Raw genomic sequence first — 23,886 nt, 5'->3', positions numbered from 1 at the left:
AAATGGCGGATGATGGAGAAATTGACATCGAAGGGGAGTTTGATTTTAAACTGGAGTAAGTTAAGATCATGGGGAATTGAGTTGAACAAACAGATATATGGCTCGTGAAAATGTGATATGCTGTAAGATTGGATAAAATCATATGTACAATTTCTGAATAAATCACATGTCAAATTTAGAACAAATATTTTAAATCAACAAATCATGCAGATAAAAGACAGATGTATTTTTAAGGTTTTCACTTGTAGTGCATCACTGTACATGAATATTGAGGCCGACCCCTTATGATCATTTAGATCTACGTAGAGTTATATGTCCCATCGTCTTTAACAGTTAGAATACAGAACAAGTGTACATGACATGTTTGAGCAATGTTCAGTGACAATCGTGATACTCGGTTCCCCGGGTCTATTACCAGAATTACATGACAATGACAAGACATTAACGTTTTTGTTACTGGGCATTGAAGTTACATGTGAAACTACTGTGTGACATTTATCTTATTTCAAATCTTGTTTGTACCGGATGGAGATCTTTGATGTCACATTTCAGGACTCAGTTTGATCAATAGGCCTATACCATAAAGATATTGTTTTCAAATTTCAAGGATTTATCTATGATTCTTTACTAAGTGCCCTGGCATGCAATATCGGAATTTTTGGGTTAAAATTGGGGATTTTATATTAGTCCATATATTCTTGAAATCATGAGGGGTGCACAATAAAACACTGCAGGGAGAATAAACCTTTGGGGGTGAAGATATGAGATATCAACATTTGTATTGCCTCTTCAAGGATGTTAATAAAATGTACAAGCTTTAAAAATGTTTACCTTTATTTAAAAAATAATGACTCCCTGAATACAATCCAACCTTGGCAATGTTGGACAAGTCCATTTCATGAACAGGGAGGTTACCTTTAGGTATTTCCCAGATAATCTCATAGTTTTAACATGTTTAACGTAGATTATCTGTTCCTTTTCTCCCAATACCAATTATCATATTTCTCCCACTTTTGAATGTGATTGTTTATCTTTATGTTTATCTGCGTGGGCAGCTACATTTATGGGGAACAACACGCTCGATTCTTACCTCTCATAAATAGTGTCATCCAATTTACAACGTCATCAAGTTGCGAGTGCATGTTCGAATCTCCAGAAATTATGTCATGATAGTACAATGTTTTATCGTGAAATAAACCATGCTTCGTTCTTCATTGTTCTTTGGGGGCAGTGGAATAGCCTAGAGGTTAAAACGTTCGCTCGTCATGCCTAAGACCGGGGTTCGATTCCCCACATGGGTACAACATTGTACAATGTGTGAAGCCCATTTCTGCTGTCTCCGCCTTGATCTTGCTGGAATATTGCTAAAAGCAGCATAAAACCATATTCAATCCCTCATTGTTCTTTGCAATTTATTGTGTAGCTGTCTTATATAAATGAATACCCAAGTTACTACTATAAAGCCATATAATTAGTTATTATGTATGTTAATGCATTGTAACTTGAATTCAGAAATGTTTACGGTAGTTGCAAATTGGGAATTGTTTTTGACATTTGCTGCAGACTTGGGGCCGATTATCGGCCTCTGAGCAGGTCCAGATAATTCCTTGAATTTGTTTAAGATTTTGAAGCATAGCCTATGAAAAGTCATAATGCCAATGGTGTCCAACAAATTCTCTGCAAATTGACAGCCTTATATTTCTTGACATTTTCATGATCATGATTATTTTAATCATTATTTGATGAAGAAATAATCATGATCATACATCATTGCAAAATTAATGTTTCTTTGTTATTCACTGTTTCAAATCGAGGCTAAATATAGAATTCCTGCTGACATGTCTGAGGCTGAAACACTTCAATATTTACGCCATGAGTTGAAAAATTGTGAACTGGTTACCTGTCTTACTGAAACTGTTTATATGATTAACTGTTTTGAACTTTTCATTACATTAAAAATATTCCATACATCTGCTGTGCAAGATACAACAATTCACTCCACAGTAATTCCTGGTTGACAGTCATTGTTTTATTTCCTGTTTCACATTGTCCTATTTTGAATCAGATCGACACATTTGAAAGACACTCGTGAATGTAAATGCTTGTCTTTCTGATTCTAGGAAATGTGTGCCTTTTTTTTAAAGTCTGACCTTTTTAACTTCAATATACAACCTTGTGAAAGAGTGCTGCCTTGCTTTGTGTCATTGATTGACTGTTGTGACAATATCACTAGTGATCATGTTGATAGTTTTATAAATGTAACCTAATAATATTACACTTGGAAAGTGAATACTGATTTGCACATTTTTGTGCCAGTTATTAAGGGATGCAGGGTATAACCCCCTGTTTTGAAGCATCATGTTCATGAATATAACAATGTATGTCTAAATAATTTGGTGACAAAAATAGCAATTGACTAATTTATGGCTAACAAACAAATTATGGGCTAGCATTTGTATTGTAAGTGCACCTTTTTTTCCCCAAATGTGCTTCTCCCCTTTGCCAAAGATTATATGCGTGCTTGTGAATATTGAGATCTACAAAATGATGAATGTGTGTGCACAATCACTACTATCATCAATGTGATGTCAGTTCACACTGGACCCACACTCAGCATGCTCAGTGTATTTCTTTTCTCTCAGCATCAACATAAAGTACTAAAAAGCGTTTTTTCTACCCAAATTTTCGAATATTTTGACAGCATTTTGGACTTGACTCCATCTTAATATAGCAGTATTATTTTTCTGTTGTGACATATGCTATTCAATCACGTCATAGTTTATATAATAATATAATATTGAATAATTATTCCTAGACTCCACTTAGTGATTTGATAGAAACTCTATTTACATTGAAAAGGAGCCCATGTGATATTGAACATTCAGATGCCTGAACCTGAGAAAATCTAGACTTGCTTCATTTGGAGGCATTGCATTACAGTTAGGTCTTGGCAGAATGGAAAATGATATGGTTTTGGGACTGTGAGACAGACTAGTACACTGGAGTCAGAGAGAATGCATCTTCAGTTATCAGTGATAATGTCACCATGGTCATTGCGATGTGATATGTTACATTTGTCGACCAACTGTCGACCAGTGCCATATGGTTTTCTTGGAATAGTAAGATTCTGTAAGCGTGATCAATGATGATAGTAGTTCTACAACACAAGGTTGTTTTTAAAAAAAATATTCTTGTAAGATTGGTTGTTGAGATACTATTATTGGAAACAGCCTGGTAGATCAATGGATTGCTTTGAATAGGTTGACCATTGTTTCAGAGTTGAAGATGGATTCTATGATGCCAATGAACTGCCCTCAAAGAGTGCAAACCTACTTCCTGAGTTTACCAACCCTCCATGGATGCTTGAACAGGTAAAAGATAGTCTTTGTCATACAATTACATCAGGCTGTATTTTGTTTCATTCTGTTACCATGGTTACTACCAGGGGTGAAATGATGCAACAAAGTCACAATACTATACGTATCACGATACATAGGTCATGTTATGATACATATCGCAATACTTCTTGACTATAAATATTTCAGAGCAAGTTCTAAAGGAAAAGCTAGCTGTAGACTCATGGTCGTATTTGCTAATTTTAGTGGTGAACTTGGAATGCTGATTACAACACATTTTGCGAATTTTACTGACTAAATTGTTTGCTGGGGTGGGGGGTTAATCAATTTACGATGCACTGTTGCACCAATGTATCGTTTCACCCCTAGCTGCTACAACTTTGATAAATTTGTTTTTATCTTTTTCAATCTTTTTCATATCAAGTGTTGTCATGTTCATTGCAGATTTTCAAAGTAACATTTCCCTGAAACCAGTAATTTTTACATTTGGTATATGTGGGGAAGTTCTTACCGTGCATCTAGTAGATATGCTATTCTTTAATTGAAAACTGGTTGTATGTCTTGAGCTCAGACTCCATATGTGTCAAAGAAATTCAAGCTAAGACCCCAGTCAGAGTTGCTAAACAAATGCTAAAGAGTCTAAAGAAATATGTAATAATTCCAATGACTTTATAAGAAATTATCAGTACAATAAATAATGCTCTCCATTAAGTGGTTCCATAGCCATGAAGAGAACCTTGTAGACATCATTTGATGCTTACATCTACTGTTCATTATGCCAAACGTGTAACCATGGTAACTGATTAATCCACAAGGGGAAACTTACACATACGTTTTTCATTGACTTTAGCAAAAACTATTTTCATCTCTATTTGGAGTTCTATCTCTAAAAGATGACCTGCTTAACATTGCTTGAAAATGTTAAAGAGATTTAAGAGTATTTTGGGACCCCTTTCATCTAATTATCTATCCACATCTATTATCTAAAACTGGCTCTCCCAGGTGATATCGCTTGGGTGAGATCAACTCCAGCGACATTACATTACAATGCTTTGTAGGCCTTTGTGACATCATTGGTTCCCATGAGGTGGGTGAAATGGGGTTTAAATAGATAGCGACATGCATGTGTGTGTGTATGTGTGTATTTGTACTAGTCAGACTGATGCTGATTTATAGAGCTAGCACACTGAGATGCCATGCCGCAGTTTAACATGAATACCCCACTCAGACACAGTATACTGACTCCAAGCCAACCAGTCCTTGTTTTAGCCCCTTAAGGGGCGGTCGGGTAGCCTAGTGGTGAAAACGTTCGCTCGTCACGCCGAAGACCCAGGTTCGACTCCCGACATGGGTACAATGTGTGAAGCTGGTGTCCCCCGCTGTGATATTGCTGGAATATTGCTAAAAGCGGCGTAAACCCATACTCACTCACTTTATCCCCTTAATGCCGAGCGTCAGACAGGGTAACAACAAGTACCATCTTTTTAACATCTTTTGGCATGACGCAGCCAGGGTTTGAACCCTGAACCTTCCGTTCTCTGGGTGGATGCTCTACCACCAGACCATGGAGTGGTTCCCATGACTTCACAATAAAATGGCATCACTAATCTCTTTGCCACTGTACTCTAGCTTTTGAACTTAAGACCCAAAAGGCTTACTGACATATACTTCAAGCGAGGCCACTATTGTTTGTTGTGATGGACAAATTAATGGAATTTCTCTTTCAGTATGAAATTTGGCTTGGGTAATGTCCTTTTAAAATAATAAGATGCAGACACCACTTTTGATATAATATCTAAATGTAAAACACCACAAATATTTTGCATGTAACAATTTGCACGCGCCAGATTAATTTAAATTTGAAATGTTTGTCTTGCTCAAACATGCAGTGTGTAATTTTCTGTCTCTTTATGTGCAAGGGATGGACAATGGACAGCTACATGGATGAAAAATCAAAGGCCACCATAGAAAGAATGCTGATGGAAGAACAGTATCCTAATATGTACATTCAAGTGATAAGTGTCCTACGCAAAAGTGCTGACCCAAACATCCTGTGAAGATCAGGGTTCGAATTGATCTTCAGCAACCCATGCTTGTTGGAAGGGGTGACTAACAGGATCGAGTGGTTAGTCTTGCTGACTTGGTTGATGCATGTCATCTTTGGATTGTCTGGACCAGACCTGATCTATATAGATCGCCTTCACATAGCTGTAATATTGCTGAGTGCGACTTTAAGCATTAGAAAAGAAGCAAACAAACAACAGTAGAAATTGGCTACAATGGACATAAAAATTGTTGCAAATGAAAAGCTCCACTGTCCATATATTTTTATTGTTTGTTTGTTGTTATCAGTTGAACAGAGCCTCACTCTGAGGCTTTAATTCTCTGTCAAGTTTTCCTTGACCACTTCTCAAGACAATACCTCAATGGCCGATCCAAGACAAAGATGGTATCATCTGACAAGTCTCCGTCTTCCAGTCCGACAAAGCCCAAGTCGAACTCTGCCAAACGTCCCTGGAACGAGGAAGAGAAACAGCTTTTTCTCAGTGGGCTGGTAATGATTTGTGTCTTACTTATATAGAGTGTTTGCAGGCATTTCCCCCTACCCTTTACTTCTTGCATATAGGCCCTTCCCCCTACCCTTTACTTCTTGCATATAGGCCTTTCCCCCTACCCTTTACTTCTTGCATATAGGCCTTTCCCCCAACCCTTTATGTCTTGCATATAGGCCTTCCCCCAACCCTTTATGTCTTGCATATAGGCCTTTCCCCTACCCTTTATGTCTTGCATATAGGCCTTTCCCCAACCCTTTACTTCTTGCATATAGGCCTTTCCCCAACCCATTATGTCTTGCATATAGGCCTTCCCCCAACCCTTTATGTCTTGCATATAGGCCTTTCCCCAACCCTTTATGTCTTGCATATAGGCCTTCCCCCAACCCTTTATGTCTTGCATATAGGCCTTTCCCCCTACCCTTTATGTCTTGCATATAGGCCTTCCCCCAACCCTTTATGTCTTGCATATAGGCCTTTCCCCCTACCCTTTATGTCTTGCATATAGGCCTTCCCCCAACCCTTTATGTCTTGTATATAGGCCTTTCCCCCTACCCTTTATGTCTTGCATATAGGCCTTCCCCCAACCCTTTATGTCTTGTATATAGGCCTTCCCCCAACCCTTTATGTCTTGCTTATAAACCTCCTGTGATGTCATCCCATTGTTCTCCAGTAGGATTAAATCTCATAAACAGGGATGTTATCATGGTTGTGATATCCCTGGGATTTTATATAATATCATTGGGATTTTATTAATACAACTTCTGTTCAAATGTAACATATGAATCTTTCTCGCAAGAATATTTTTTTGGCCTTTGAACAATTCCTGAGGATCGACCCCGCAACCCTCATAGCTGTAGCCCGGTTAGTCTTCCATTAGGCTATAGAGGTGCTGATCACAATCCTCTTAAGAATGTCTTTTTCAAGTACTGTACACCAGCAACAGATATTTTACATCCATTTCCTGCGGTTCATGGAAAGTATGTTTGAAACATACAAATGTTGATAAATGTTGTTTTAAGTTTCTTTTTTTCATTTATAAGTTAGGTAAAACACTTCGCCTTTGTGTTTTTATGATATTTAAAACCCTTATCCTTGGGATAAAACATAGGGGCTGACGCCATTAGGTTCAATCCTGTGGATGCGGGTTTTAAATAACATAAAAACCCTCGGACATGCTTTATCCTACACATATATATACTGTGTATGCAGGCCTTTCCCCTACCTTTTATATCTTTCAAATATACTGTGTATGAAGGCCTTTCCCCTACCTTTTATATCTTTCATATATACTGTGTATGAAGGCCTTTCCCCTACCCTTTATATCTTTCATATATACTGTGTATGCAGGCCTTTCCCCCACCTTTTATATCTTTCATATATACTGTGTATGAAGGCCTTTTCCCTACCCTTTATATCTTTCATATATACTGTGTATGCAGGCCTTCCCCTACCCTTTATATCTTTCATATATACTGTGTATGAGGGCCTTTCCCCTACCCTTTATATCTTTCATATATACTGTGTATGAAGGCCTTTTCCCTACCCTTTATATCTTTCATATATACTGTGTATGCAGGCCTTCCCCTACCCTTTATATCTTTCATATATACTGTGTATGAGGGCCTTTCCCCTACCCTTTATATCTTTCATATATACTGTGTATGAAGGCCTTTCCCCTACCCTTTATATCTTTCATATATACTGTGTATGCAGGCCTTTCCCCTACCCTTTATATCTTTCATATATACTGTGTATGCAGGCCTTTCCCCCTACCCTTTATATCTTTCATATATACCATGTATACTGTGTATGCAGGCCTTTCCCCCTACCTTTTATATCTTTCATATATACTGTGTATGCAGGCCTTTCCCCTGCCCTTTATATCTTTCATATATACTGTGTATGCAGGCCTTTCCCCTACCCTTTATATCTTTCATATATGCTGTTTATGCAGGACTTTTTTCCTACCCTTCATGTCTTGGATATATACTGTGTATGCAGGCCTTTCCCCTACCCTTATGTTAAACCCAACCAACCGTCTGCCTAGATAAAACGTGTGCACTCTAACTCAATGTTTTCCAGGATTTGTATGGTAGAAGTTGGACCCGCATCTCTGAAATCATTCCCACCCGGACAAGCCTGCAAGTGAAGAACTATGCCCAGCAATACTTCAAGAATCTGGTATGTTGCAGAAGTGTCATCAGCTGATACTGATTCAATCTGATTCTTAGCAAGACAAAAGCATATTTGGGCAAGAAAGTGACAACAATTGGGCAACATATCCCACTATATTACCTACGAGGGCAAACATATCGGGGTTCATAAAAATCAAACATGCCCTAGGGTCATATCACGTCACGAGACAACAGTGTATTGTTTCCATCATCTGAACGGCATTGTTGACAGTTGTGCCTAAATTCCGCTGGGGAAACACCGGAATTAAGACACTCGTGTCGCAGACATAGCATGACATGAAGCTCTTGATGTACAGTGCAGTCTGTCTTTTCTTTGTGTTCACTACTGGATTGGTGATTGTTCACCTTATAACTTATATTTGTTCTATGTCTGCATTTTGCTACTATCATCATGATTATCAGTATTCAATGTAAATTATCAACTCTTTTGATCGAGTTACCAAGTGATGTAACTCCTGCTACAATCTGTCAAATGAGGGATGCTACATTGTGTAGACTTTACCATAGTGCAAGTTTTTCTAAGAATTTTTGGGGATTTCACTGTTTGAGTAATATTTACACATTGTACCTACACATCTTTGTATGAATGAATGAGTGAGTGAGTGAGTGAGTGAGTTTGGTTTAATGCCGCTTTTAACAGTATTCCAGTTATATCGCGGCGTGTCAGCTTAAAGTGGGAGGAAAGCCCGAAGTGATGCAAGTCTAAGATGTTTACCACTTGGTGAAACCCATAAGCACGGTTATGGTGCTGACAAACCTAGAAACATAATCGGGGCAATCCGGGATTCGAACCCACAATCATAGGTTTCTGGCATGCCCAAGGGACGCAACTCTGCACAGTGAATCGCGGCGCCTTTGACAACTGGGCTCCCCGTGCCCCCTGTATGAATGAGTACAATGTTGTACATTAGTGAAACCCATGTACCTTATATGCTGCTTGAAACGGGCAGAGTGTAATAATGTGCTACTACTATCATAGCTACAGATACACTGTGTATTTGCGTAAAATACCCCCTAAAACTATTCAAAACCCATTTACTTTCAACTAACATGCGTACAGAAACGCATGCATTAAATGAAAAACTCAATTGTATGAAACCAGCACACGTAAATACCCAATGAAGCTTTTTCAACATGGGTACAACGGAACTTATTTCCGAAACACAATTACGAGTTATTTTACCTTCTTAGTCAAGCCTATTTTTAGAACCATTATATACATTGTACATCTAAAACATTATTTCATTTTTTTTTAAATCTCAAAATGTTTACTCATTTTGGGAAAAACCCAATGGAGTGATGAATAGATGAGTGAACAAATATTTGTTAACCAAATGAAAAGTGTAATAACCCAATTAAGATAGAAACCTTTGAGTAAAACTCAATTGCTCAAAAAGTTATCTGGAGCTCTGTACTATCATAAGTCTGTGTTAAAGAAAAGAGGTAAATCACCTTAGCACTATAATCGCTTTGTTGAACAGACCCCTGCACAGCTACCACCTCAAGTACTTATTTAATTCCAGGAACCTGTGTGGTGATGCATTATTGACTCCCTGTGGGGATTCCTAGACAGAGCAGTTCCTCAGTACCTCCTGTATGTTGTAGGGGGAACTCAGACAGGGATCTGATGTAAAGCTCTTGTTTGTCTGATGTGGACTCACTTATGTCCAGGATGACAAGATATAGCTGTAGTACTGCTGATTGTGACATAAAACAACAGTCACCCTCTCATAACAGTGTTCCTGCTGGCTTTTGAAACTGCCAGTCCTGGTTGACTGGCAACAAATCAAAAACTGTATGAAAGTTACCTGGATTTAATTCTTTCAACATCATGTTTAATGCCATGACATCATATCTGAAGTAACCCAATTAGATCTACACGTCATTCAAACAAAGTTCAGTAACAATTTTCTCTCTTTTTTTATATATTTCGTGTGTAAGTCGCTAGAAATGCAGATTTAATTTCAAAGCAAAGTGAATTTTATTTCCTTGCACTAAAAATAGAAAGTGGAAACCCTGATGGAGAGACAAGCTGACTTAGTTAAAAAATATACTTATATGAATATCGCCTCTGATTTGTTCAACAGCAAAGATTTATGGGGTACTTTATTTGCCTGTCCACAGGGACTGGCAGTCACATGAATTACCAGTCCAAACCTAATTTTACCGGTAAAAGACTGGTAATTACTGGTAAACGGGAACACTGCATAAATGCTATGTCTTATTCTACTGACTCTGCATGTGTTTCTAGGCCAAGAAGGCTGAAGCTGCCTCTGCAGTTGTGTCCTCTACGTCTCGAGATCTGCCCCTTGGCTCAACACAACTGGCCTCCCACCTCAGCCAGTCAGCTGACCCACTGGCTAATGTCCTTGCTTCCGTCACAACTGCCCAGCCCACAGTCACATCCCTTTCCAGTTCACCCAGTCAGAGCAGAAAGACCTCAGTGTCCAAGCAGTCCAAAAACAAGAAGAAAAACCACAATACAACAAAAGCAGACTCCCAAATAGAATCAGTACAAAGCATTACCAATGGTCTGGATGGTGTTTTACCATCTGCAAATACAATCATTGGTATTTCTGGGCTACAGGACCTTCAATGTGGTTCCTATACCGGGAATGTGGACACAAGTGAATTGTCTCCCAGTGTGAATCTGTCTGGGGTAGGGTTCTTGTCTGGGAGTAAGGAATTAGGTTTTGACAGCTCGGTCGGGACGCTGATCCACATTGCTTCCGGACTGGACACTTTGGCTGCTGTTGTTGAGAGTGACTTTAGTGCTAGTGATCTCCAGACTCTAACAACAGTCACAGCCGATGGATCAGAGGTCGTTCAGTCCGACATTCTTGCTTCCGTAGTGCAACACTCTGAAGGGAAAGATGAAGCTTTACAGAAAGAAACTGGCACTTCCTCCGACGAAATTGGGAACTTGAGTTCCAATTCAGTTGAAGAGGAGGAGGATGTGGATATCGATATTGAAAATGATGATGACGATAACGACAACCCAATACTGTTAGGAAGGTCCATTTCACCTAGCTCTGTGTATGAGAAGTTGTTACGATCAGCCAATGTTACACCGACTGAGCTGGGTGATGGTGAACAGTCTGATGAAGGAGATACTGATGCTGACGTTGCAGCAGCTGACACAGACAGTGCTACTCAGGGGAGATCTGAAAACTTAGAAGGTGCTATGGATGAGAATGTCACGGAACTTTTTACTGATAGTAAGCAAGAAACCAAAGCCAATGCTAATACAACAGGAGAATTTACTCAGCCTGAACCGCCCACCGAATGTTGTGACAGCAGTGAAGAAATGACTGTTCTACAGGATGTGCCAAAGCTTGAGGAGAAAGTTATAGGTATGTGGAATGTAGAATTAACTGTCTTCGTCATCATGATAATAACATGCTTACATTTTGTTATCTTTTACCAGTGAAGTCATGTTTTACCGTAAGCTGTTCAATGATCAGTATTATCATAGGATTGATCATAATGAAGCAGGGAAAATTTTGTTTTATTTTTAAATTTTTAAATTTTTTTTTTAATTCAACGTGTTCAATTCAGTTTATGATATTACAGAGTAGAACATTGAGTAGCACGTCATGTGGTATACTTATTAGGTGGAGGTAACATACCTATACAGCAGACAACAAAATTTAAGTTGGCTACAGGTGTCCAACAATGTTTACAATGAAACGGGCAGGCTACATTTGCCATGTTTATTAACTAAGTGTGAAGCTAAATCCTGACAGCACATTAGTGGAAATTGTTTATGTTAAAAAAACACCAAAAGAAACAAATAGCGACACATTAAGTAGGCAATTCATTTGCCAAAGTTTTCCATTCTCTGTCAAACTGTCTTATTGTATTGTGTTTGTGTGCAATTGATTTTTCTATCCAAGATATATCAATTAAAGTCTTCAGAAACTTTTCAAGTGACAATTTGTTTTTCTTAATACTTGGTACATGTATATATTTTTTGGATGTCTTTATTTATCTTGTTCATACACCTCTACGGTCAGCTGCCGATGTCCACCGATTTCAATTTCACACATTCTACTTTAGCATGTATCAGGTGTATACTGAGAGAGATAAACACCCATTTACCATGTCCATGATGTTTACTTTGAAATCTCATTGAATAGTTTCTTTGAATTATATTTTACATAACTAGAGTTATTTATTTATGTAAATGATTTGAAAATAAGGCAAAGGTGATGAAAAATATGCATCTTTTCGAAATGTGCGTTTGTTTACATCTTTAAATATGTCTAGTTTGTTTAATACCATGGTTGAATGTGTCTCAGTATGCCAACTAAAGGGTCATACTCATTTATATTGACATATAGGGCAGTCTGTTTCAACATGTGTCAATACATGTCTCCTGTTCAAACAAGGGGAGGTAATCTGTCTTGGCTTCCTTTCTGTCCTCGCCACAAAATGCAAATAATAGTTTAGCACATCTGATAAAAAAAAGTATGTCATTATGCTTGATCAAACAAGACACTGGTCATGAGATGGTTATGACTAGGATGAATGTTAATTTGATCATAATTCATAATTTCAATACATTTTTATTTGTCATCTTAAACAAATGTTAAAATGTGTAGGCTGCTCTCGGAGCCGTCGGGTAGCCTAGTGGTTAAAGCGTTCGCTCGTCACGCCGAAGACCCGGGTTCGATTCCTGACATGGGTACAATGTGTGAAGCCCATTTCTGGTGTCCCCCGCCGTGATATTGCTGGAATATTGCTAAAAGCGGCGTAAAACCATACTCACTCACTCACTCACTCACTCACTCACTCACTCACTCACTCACTCACTCACTCACTCACTCACTCACTCACTCACTCACTCACTCACTGTAGGCTGCTCCTCCATGTCTGCAGCACCAAGTTTCCAATTTCCAAAGTTCTGAGAACAAACATTGTTTTTGTTTCAATTTGATTGTTATTATTATTGTGATCTGTCTGTTGACTGACCAGGCAGAAGTTGAGTCATGTTATCATGGTTATGGTGGACATGGCTGTGACCCTGACAGTGACCACTGGTTATTTATTTCAGTCAATGGTATCACAACATCGGCAGGAGAAGTGATAGAATTTCCAATCCCGGAGGAGGAAAGGATCATGGAAGCTGATGACATCACAGAGGAGGAGAGGAAGATTCACTCTGAATTCTTTGATGGTCGACAATCTAAAACTCCTGAGAGATACTTGAAGATTAGGAACCATATTATTGATTGCTGGTAAATAACTGAGATGGTTGTGACTTATTAACAATGAAATTAGTTCAACCAGATAAGCAGATAAGTGGGCCGTTTTTATGGGTTTTGCTATATGTTATCATTATAAGGGTTAGGGGGCTAGAACTGTTAGTTTCTAACGCGGGCCCCCTGCTGGGCCCGGTTCCACGTAGTGATCTTAGCCCTATGATGTTCGTAACTCCCATACTTTAACATAGGCTTACAACAATGCTAGAGCTATGGATTCTGGGTTCCTGGAGGTTTGCTCATACAGTATTGGAATCTAGGCACCCTAATCTTTAACTATCAAGTAGGGTTATGACAAGGACGCAATGATATTGATGCTTATTTTGAAACACTGTGGGGACATGGGTGTCCCAGTCATCAACAGTGCCTCAATTTACTTTGCAGAGTTGCATCCCTTGGGCATGCCAGAAACCTATAATAGTGGGTTTTAATCCAGTTCACCCTGATTATGTTTCTAGGTTTGTCAGCATCGTACTTGTGATTGTGGATTTCACTGAAGTGGTACTCCTCTGAGACCTGCATCACTTCGGGTTTTCCTCACTGATTAAGCTGTCTCGTCATGATATATCTGGAATACTGTTAAAAACGGCATTAAACATGTTGAACCCAACTCACTCGCTTACTCCAACACTCACTCAAACACTCGCTGAAACGCTGTGTACCATGTATATGTTGATACTGAAGTAATATGTGTTAAATTGGATTTCTAATTGATGTGTACTCAATGTTGTGAATGAACCAAAAAATAGGAATGATTTGTGATTAAGATATTTTTGGTTCATGACGTAGGATAAAAGCCTATGGAACATAAGGGTGAGTGAGTGAGTGAGTGAGTGAGTGAATATGGTTTTACACCGCTTTTAGCAATATTCCTGCAATATCACAGCGGGGGACACCAGAAATGGGCTTCACACCTTGTACCCATGTCAGGAATCGAACCTAGGTCTTTGGCGTGATGAGCGAAAGCTTTAACCACTAGGCTACCCGACCGAACATAAAGGGCCACAATAAGTATGATAGGATTAGACAAGCATTTTAGACAATGATAGACACACATGCTAGATCACGAGACATTAGACTTCATTTAGTATACATGTGATGTATAATAATTCTTGGGGAATGGGTGATCCAGTTGTCGAAGTCCTCGCAATTCGCAGTGAAGATTTACATGAATGGGCATGCATGAAACCCATGATAATGGGTTGAATTCAAGGTTTAACCTGATGATGTTTTCCAGTATCATACCCTTGCTAGTGGGTTACACCAAAGTGGTAAACGTCCAAGACCTGCATCACTTTTCTCCCTCATCAAGCTGACGTGCCTTGGTGTAAATAAAATAACTAAAGCATGGAACCAAAGTACTCACTCATACCCACTCTAATAAAAAATGTCACATATCTCCAGTTCCACACCAATGAACTACCAAAACAGGCGCATTCCTAAATTCAGTGACTCAAAATCACTGATCCTTCCACAAATATACATATTATTATTATTTATTAATTATTCCATACTACGTCAAGCACCCACAGTAAACTCTTGTGTTTGATGTAGGGCTGGGACGATACACCAACTGTGTGATCCGATACGTATCACAATACCTTGCTCATGATCCAGTACATAATGATACTTGCATGAGCTCTTATCTCAAATCTTATAAGCCATCTTTTTCATAGACAATATGGCCAAATACCTGGTACTCGGATAATTTACTGTTGGCTGTGTCAAGTATTGCCCAGTGGATGAAAATATTTACATTTTCACCACTGATTTTCCCTACTAATTCATGTTTGGTTTAACAGTTATTAAACATTTAAGGTAAGAATTGATATTTTTTACTTAGTGTGTGACTGTGATGGATACTTGTATCAAGAAGAAAAATAGCGATCCCCAGATGCATAGGTGTATCGTCTCACGACTAGTTTGATGAAGGTTATTTCATCTTTCAGGAAAAAGTGCAAACCGAACTTCCTGAATAAGACTTCGGTGCGGACTGGTTTGAAGAACTGTGGGGATGTCAACTGTATAGGGAGGATACACTGCTTTCTGGAGTGCACCGGCACCATTAACTTTGGCTGTGGTAGGAATCTTGGAATGTGAACCTTGAACTATACTCTTGTGGGCAGCCAGGAGATGAATAAAGCTTAGTTACCTCTTCGGGATTCTGGGTCGGAACAGGTCCCCAGTTCCTTCTGCTGGTCGGAAGACCAGATTAAAATGAATATTGAGCCATGACTTTGCTGATCATGCTGATAGAGTGTCATAGATGGCAGAGATTGTTTCTCATGCTTTCAGTCAATATTTTCAAGACTGTGCGATTTTTGCTGATATAAGTGCACTGATCTAATAAGCATCCCCTGACTAATTTCTAGATCAAGAGCGGAAGGTCTGGGGTTCAATCCCTGGCAGGGTCATACCAAAAGACGTTAAACAATGGTACTTGTTATTACCCTGTCTGGCGCTCAGCATTGAGGAGCTAAAACAAGGACTGGTCGGCTCAGAGTCAGTTTACTGTGTCTAAATGGGGTATTCATGTTAAACTGCGGCCTGGTATCTCAGTGGGCAAGCACTGTAAATTGGCATCAGTCCGGACTAGTACAAGCAGCCACACACACATGCACACATATCGCTATATAAGTGCAATAATCTTTGATTAAAACCGATGTAAAACCCCATTTCATCCCACCTCACGTTTGTTCTGTCAAACCTTTGACTGTTCATAAAGAGGAAAAGACATTGTTTCATGAGGTTTTCTAATGGTTGTTGACTTGGTTGATGCATGTCATTGATTCCAATTGTGTGGATCAATGCTCATGATATCAATCACTGGATTGTCTGGTCCAGACTCTATTATTTACAGACTGCCGTCATATAGCTGGAATATTGCTGAGTGTGCTGTTGAACAACAAACCAACTAACCTACAATGTAATGGTTGTGTTTTGTTTCAGAACAAGCATGCTACAACAACCCCGGCAAGACACAGCCGACTGGGGCCAAGTTAAAACATACAGGCCGAGATGGCTGGATGGCTGTTGTGTCGGATAAACTTGACTCCATGGTATGTTGTGTAAAAAATGTAACAATTGAACATATTTTACTTTTATATGTTACCTGTTCTGGGTTTTACTGTTATTGATGCATCATAATCCCTGAGAAAAACCATACACTGGTTGATCCTATGATTTATTTAACATCTGACCCTGCAAAATATGTCATGTCTTTATGGCATATTTCTAACCAATGTCAAGAAATATCTGTTACTCATGCTAAGTTTTCTTATTCATACAAAATCAGTAATGATATTGTTACCCGACAGATGAAAACCGTTACCAAAAAACATTTGAAAAGGATCTTTGAATCAATTGTCTTGTCTTGGTAACAGAGACCCAGGAAGAGACGGATCCGAGACTCGTCTGGTCACTGGGTGGATGAAAAGGAATTGGAAGGAAAAACAATTGAAGTAAGTGACGTGACTAATGAATGCTAATGACTGAACTTTATGTGGACATGGGTATGTTTTCCCTTAAATAAAGGTTGCATATTTTATTGTTCTGGACAGTTGTATGAATTGTATCTTCGGTTCACAGCACAAGACTGGATCTGGAGAAGAAAGGAAGGTCAAGGTTGCTAAGATGATGAAAGTGTCATACGATCCCTTCAAACTGATACCATGCCAGCCCTTTACCATAGATCGACCGGTGAGTTGTCAGATGTTGCTGATCATGCAGAGTTTGAATTTTGCGTATTTGATGGGCATTTAGAAGTTGTGAGAACATGAACATGATGGATACATGTCACTTGTTATGGATATCATGTTCTTTTATTCTTTGTCACAACGTTTCTGATCTACTTCTTGCTCCTTGATCAGGTGAATGAATGAATGTTCCTTCATCATTCACCTAATCAAGGAGCAAGAAGTATTTGAAAGTCATGACAAAGAATAAGAGGACATGCTATCCATTAAAAGTGTCTTGTATTTGCGTATTTTGTACACTAAACACTGCGAATATATGATGATACGCCCTACATACTTCATTGTTCGCCAAATGAATTTGATAGCAGTTACAAAAAAAAAATTGTGTTCATTCTGTTTTGTAATGCAGACTGTCGTGACCTGGTTGATGTCTTCAAACCACTGTAGCAGTTAAAAATGTTATCCTCACTGTGCTTTTCAGTATGGATCCTCTTTAGTCAGTCTAAAGATTTTAAGTAACCAAAGCTGAACATATTTAATGAAGATGTGGCACAAGGGAAGGCAGAAGCAGATGATTTCACATCTGAGTGAGTGAGTGAGTGAGTATGGTTTTACGCCGCTTTTAGCAATATTCCAGCAATATCACGGCGGGGGACACCAGAAATGGGCTTCACACATTGTACCCTTGTCGGGAATCGAAACCCGGGTCTTCGGCGTGACGAGCGAACGCTTTAACCACTAGGCTACCTGACCGCCCCCATTTCACATCTGAAATATCCAAAGGCATGAAAGTTGTCTACAACCATAAATACTTGGAAAACTATTCATTAGTTCTTGTAGAACAAAGAGTGACCATTGTACACACAGAATGTATTGCCACTACATATGGAAGCAGGGGCATGGATGGCCCAGTCGTCTGAGGTGCTGCAATTAGCTGTGCAGAGTTGCGTCCCTTGGGCATGCCAGAAACCTATGATTGTGGGTTCGAATCCCGGATTGCCCCGATTATGTTTCTTAGTTTGTCAGCACCATACCCGTGTCGTGGGTTTCACCAAAGTTGTAAACGTCTAAGACCTGTGACACCCTGGTCTGCTGACACACCATGATATTACTGGAATATTGTTAAAAGCGTTGTTAAACCCAACTCACTCACTCACTACATATGGAAGCAATTGTGGGTAGGCAGCTCTGATCAGCAGCATTTGAAACGTGTTTTCTTGATCATACGATAAGAAGCCCTTAAGAAGTTCTGCATCCTCTAGAGGTCTATAATAGTAAAACCATAATACAGTTTCAGTACCCTTGGCGAAATAACCTGGCATCTCTTGTCACTGATATTACTAAAGGGCAGTGTTATGTTGTATGTTTCATCTGTTCTATATTTTCCTGATCTTTCTTCTTTCAAACAGGCTCCTTTCAGCGTGTCCATGACCAACACGACAGTAGCAGTTATGGACGTCCATGCTCACATTTCCAAGACAGAGGTGATAGGGATGCTGGGTGGTCAGTACCATGGTGACCTGGGCATACTGGACATCAGGATGGCCGTGCCCTGCAACAGTCTCAGTACAGGCATGCAGTGTGAGATGGACCCAGGTTAGTCCGAGCCAGCAGTTGTCGTGTATTAGCTAACCATGTGTTACCATGTATCGTGAGCGGCTGAGGTGTGTGTGATCATGTCCTTATTAGGACATCAGGATGGCCGTGCCCTGCAACAGTCTCAGTACAGGCATGCAGTGTGAGATGGACCCAGGTTAGTCCGAGCCAGCAGTAGTCGAGTTACCATGTATCGTGAGTGAGTGTGATCATGTCCTTATTAGGACATCAGGATGGCCGTGCCCTGCAACAGTCTCAGTACAGGCATGCAGTGTGAGATGGACCCAGGTTAGTCCGAGCCAGCAGTAGTCGAGTTACCATGTATCGTGAGTGAGTGTGATCATGTCCTTATTAGGACATCAGGATGGCCGTGCCCTGCAACAGTCTCAGTACAGGCATGCAGTGTGAGATGGACCCAGGTAAGTCCGAGCTAGAAGTAGTCGAGTTACCATGTATCATGAGTGTGTGTGATCATGTCCTTATTAGGACATCAGGATGCCCTGCAACAGCCTCAGTACAGGCATGCAGTGTGAGATGGACCCAGGTTAGTCCGAGCCAGCAGTAGTCGAGTAGTAGCTTACCATGCTAACCATGTGTTGCCATGTATCGTGAGTGTGTGTGATCATGTCCTTGTTACTTATGTGGTTCTTTATTAGTAGCAGGGGCGGTCGGGTAGCCTAGTGGTTAAAGCGTTCGCTCGTCTTGCCGAAGACCCGGGTTCGACTCCCGACATGGGTACAATGTGTGAAGCCCATTTCTGGTGTCCCCCGCCATGACATTGCTGGAATATTGCTAAAAGCGGCGTAAAACCATACTCACTCACTCATTATTAGTAGCACAGAATTCCTCTCATTTTCTTTGAAGATTTGATATTATCTCAAATTCAGTTTTACAATGTCTGAGTATTTCCATTCCCAATTTAGGGATATACAGCAGTTTGAAAGGAACAAATGTTATATTTGGGATAACGCTTTCTTAGTAAAGTACAGATTCTCGTACTTTTTTGGGGTTGAGTCCCATCCAGGATTTGAACCCACACTGCCAGAGTGAGGCACCTAATCGCCAGTACACAAAGTCAGCGATCTAACCCACTCAGCCACTGAGGCTTTCACAAAAATGAAAATCCGACAACTGGTAGTGTAAATCACATACTTTGTATACCCCTCTGATGAGTGTAAATATAGCACAAGTTTTCATAGCAGTTTGAAAGGGATAAGTGGATGCCTGCGAGGACTCTAGGTCGTAATAGGTACACAGTAACTATATGACAGTCACTATAACTATTTCAATTTTACGGAGACGGCGAATTTGTATACTTAGTTATTGTTAATTTTCAGCTATTAATAAATGTATTTTGATGACAGATACTCTGGCTGGTGAGTATATAATGTCCTCTTTCAAAATGATGTTTGTTTCTTTCCAGTCTCCCAGACGCAGGCCAGTGAGCAGATCTCGGCGGCAGGCCTGATTGTAGTCGGCTGGTATCACTCACATCCAACATTTGCCCCCAACCCTTCTGTCAGGGATATTGAAACACAGCTCAAGTTTCAGGTGGGTGTTTGCATTTGTTACAGTGTTTGCATTTGTTAACAATGTTTGCATTTGTTAACAGTGTTTGGATTTGTTAACAGTGTTTGCATTTGTTACAGTGTTTGCATTTGTTAACAGTGTTTGTATTTGTTAACAGTGTATGCATTTGTTAACAGTGTTTGGATTTGTTAACAGTGTTTGCATTTGTTACAGTGTTTGCATTTGTTAACAGTGTTTGTATTTGTTAACAGTTTGCATTTGTTAACAGTGTTTGTATTTGTTACAGTGTTTGCATTTGTTAACAGTGTTTGCATTTGTTAACAGTGTTTGTATTTGTTACAGTGTTTGCATTTGTTAACAGTGTTTGCATTTGTTAACAGTGTTTACATTTGTTAACCTTTAAGTTTAAGGATGTCCGCTGTAATAAGAGTATTATATTTTCATAGGTATTTCTAAAATTGTTGTTATTTGATCTAACTTTTCAAATAACAAATAAAAGGATAACTGTGCATTTTATACACTTGTAAACCATGACACCAAATTCACACTTTACTATTGAGGGATATTGGGAGATCACCAGTAACTCACGCTTGTCATAAGAACCACCTAGGCGATTTGGAGTCATCTTACACTTTGAATGATGTGTAAAGAAATATCTTTTGAAATTTGTCAGTTTTGAATTTTACCTTGTAGGACTGGTTTGCCAAAGGTGGCAGCCATTTTGTTGGAGTGATTGTGAGCCCTTACAACAAACTGAACCCGGGGGTCATATCGGAGGTCCAGTGTCTCACCATTGGGAGTGAAATGTCTCCAGAATATCACTGCAGTGAGTTGTTGATGTCTGCCGTAGCGGTGTTGGAAATAAAGCAGGAATGAGATTTTTTTGATAACCCTGATGTGAAAAGTAAACATTTTCCTTGTCTTTCAAGCAATTTTGAGGCACCCTCGTCTTTAGATCATGAGCTGGCTTACTGAAACAGCTGTTCAGACCATTGCAGAGCTCGTTATCATTGTCCCCATGAAGATCCAGAGTAGAATAGGTCTTCATCAACCCATGCTTGTCGTAAGAGGCGGCTAAGGGGATCGTGTGGTCAGGCTCGCTGACTTGGTTGATGCATGTCATGGTATCAGAAATTGCGTGGATCGATGTTTATGATATCAATCACTGGATTGTCTTGTCCAGATTTGATTATATACAGACCGCCGTCATATAGCTGGAATATTGCTGAGTGCAGCGTTAAACAAGAAACAAAACAAACAAAACAAAAATCCAACAAGCCTAGGGCTTCGAAACTGTGAATTAAAGACAGACTGTATGTTTTTTACAGACCTGCCCTATGAGTTTGACTACAGCATGACCTATGACAGCAGTACTGATGGGGAACTCATCGGGCCGCTCATAGCTCTAGCGGACAAGTACCCCTCCAATGTCAACAGGGTGTACTTGTCCAGACAGTTCAGGGTAGCTCTTGGCATTTCCTGTCTCACAAAGGTTTGTATACAGTTTGAATTGTTGTTGAATCCAACCTGACATATTGATTTGCATTACGCTCCTTGGTAAACTTGGCCCCTAGTACACATGCTTGATCAAGGGCCAAAATGTCTTCTTGCATGCACTGGTTCAAGATTTGCTTTTCAGATTTATCCCGTTTATGATCCTGTTGATCTGTCAGCGCCGTACATGTGCGTGTGTTTCACCAGTCTAATGCAAATCAGATCTTTTTCTACAATATACCTCACTGCATCGGACAACATTACCTCAGGAGGTGTCAGCTGAACTTTCTGATCAGCCAGTAAGCGTCAAGACTTCTAAGATTCACCGGGCAAAGCATTCAGATCAGCATGTCTGATCTCGAAGTCGAACTAAAATGACCACTTCTGACTTTAGATAATTAAGGCAGCGGCATATTGTTGTTGTTTATACACCCTGTCATGTCTCGAGTGCCATGTCATCTACACCCAAAGTACCATTGAAGGAATATTTGTGTTCTATGTGGGTTTCTCTTTTGTACAAATTGAAATTCCTTAAATGAAACCTATTAGTTTTAGAAAGCTGACATCTGATTGGCTCAAAGAGCCTCCACAACCTTCATTTCACTCAGGGTTCACTTGATGCAACTACCAATGAGGTGTCCTCAGATTTTATGTATTATATTGGAGTAAAATATCTGATTATTATGAGATTATAGGTTTCACCTAAGTGGTAAATGACTACAACCTGGGTCCCTCTGCTCTGTTACCCACATTAAGCCCAAATTCACTGTGCAGAGTTGCGTCCCTTTGGCATACCAGAAAGCTATTATCATGGGTTCGAACCCTTGTTTGCACTCACTCACTCACCCACTCACCCACTCACCCAATCACTCACTCACCATGCTGGGCAGCAGTGAACTCAACCTCCTTATTGACTCAGTAAACAAAGTGATATCTACGTAATTGTAAGATCTAAACAATGTTTGTCTTCCAGATGGTTCAGTCTGTCCGCCATCACCTGCTTCCCCCGAGTGACAGTGAGGACCACGACGGCCAGTACGACTCGGTGATACAACTGCTGGAAGACACATTCCTCAAACTCTCCTCCATTGACCCCAAATATACTCTGCAGGATCACATTGCGCTCGGGGACTTCGACGAACACTCCGTGCCAGACATCCACATCGATGACGAAGATCTTGACACCTTTGTTCCAACAAATCCTCAGTTGCCACTGATTGACACATGACCAAGGCTAAGCCTCGCAAGGTTTAGTCAACAAAATGTTTGCTTGCTCCAGACTGCGTGACTTGAGAAATGTGATTTTGTTTTTGATAGGTTTGAAATTGTTTGCAGTCAGCAGACGACGTACACAATCGTGTATGATGCCTCTTTCTGTGTTAGGGTTATTGTTATCATGGTTATTATTGTCTTACAAATTTTCTTCTGAAGAGAAAACTGTTACCATTGATGAAAAGGGCTGTGGGGTACTGAATAATTAAAATGGTTGCTTGTCATGCGGGAGGCCCACGTTCTGTTCCCACATGGGTACAGTGTATGAAGCCCATATTCTGGTGTCCCCTGCCTTGATGTGCATGGACTATTGCTGGAATCAACCTAAAACAAAACTCACTCATGTTGAGTAGTTTTCTTTTCTTACTTTGTATAGAATTAGATTACTTATCGTGATAACTGAAATGCTTCAACTTAGGCTTTATAAAAATAAAAGAATTGGTTCTCAGGCAATGACATTTGAAAATATAGTCCGGATAGGCGGTGTTTTTTGTGTTGTTGTTCTAGTATGTAACCATGGTAACCAAATTCAGTTGTGTACAATCAACCTGGGAAAGGACATACAATGTAAATGTATTCCTTAATGAATGAAATACTGGAATACAGTATTTGACTACCGTTGGACTTGGAATATTTGAGGATATTTTTATTTTATTTTTAAATGGAAATAAAAATGAAACATGCGGCAAACTTTATGATAATGCAGGCGGTGCCTGAGAACCAGGACTATTATTTTTTTAGCCTTACAGTCTTTGTTTGAGAGGTTCAAGGTCAGACATATCTTCACTGTCAAGTGGACATGTGGAGAGTATAGTGATTAGTGAAGTATGTGTGGCTGTGGGAAATAATTGTCAATGTTCATCATACCAACTTTATTTAATTTATGATTCATAATTGTTGATGATGTCAATTCAGTGTGTACCTATCAA

General features: G+C 39.7%; 1 protein-coding gene across 1 annotated transcript; it reads left to right on the top strand.

Moving 5' to 3' along the window:
* LOC124119890 (deubiquitinase MYSM1-like) lies at positions 1–23,504 on the top strand. Its single transcript, XM_046482557.2, has 16 exons — positions 1–55; positions 3,278–3,371; positions 5,276–5,346; positions 5,772–5,910; positions 7,994–8,092; positions 10,358–11,459; positions 13,163–13,346; positions 15,320–15,450; positions 16,320–16,429; positions 16,754–16,831; positions 16,959–17,069; positions 18,475–18,661; positions 20,085–20,212; positions 20,885–21,017; positions 21,520–21,683; positions 22,659–23,504. Exons 1-16 carry the CDS (start codon positions 3–5, stop codon positions 22,911–22,913), a joined length of 3,039 nt encoding a protein of 1,012 aa, XP_046338513.2. The 5' UTR covers positions 1–2; the 3' UTR covers positions 22,914–23,504.
* Positions 23,505–23,886: the final 382 nt, after the last annotated feature.

Source organism: Haliotis rufescens, unplaced genomic scaffold (genome assembly GCF_023055435.1).
Source record: "Haliotis rufescens isolate VD_foot unplaced genomic scaffold, xgHalRufe1.0.p SCAF_2, whole genome shotgun sequence".
Lineage (NCBI taxonomy): Eukaryota > Metazoa > Mollusca > Gastropoda > Lepetellida > Haliotidae > Haliotis > Haliotis rufescens.
Note: the sequence above shows the minus strand (reverse complement) of the source record. Positions and strands in the feature narration are given on the sequence as shown.

Bases quoted from the DNA above. Each gene is read 5' to 3' on its own strand.
- LOC124119890 (XM_046482557.2), top strand. From the start codon at position 3: ATGGCGGATGATGGAGAAATTGACATCGAAGGGGAGTTTGATTTTAAA. The intron at 3,372-5,275 runs GTAAAAGATAGT...TTTATGTGCAAG, and splicing joins CTCCATGGATGCTTGAACAG to GGATGGACAATGGACAGCTA. The intron at 16,430-16,753 runs GTATGTTGTGTA...TCTTGGTAACAG, and splicing joins CGGATAAACTTGACTCCATG to AGACCCAGGAAGAGACGGAT.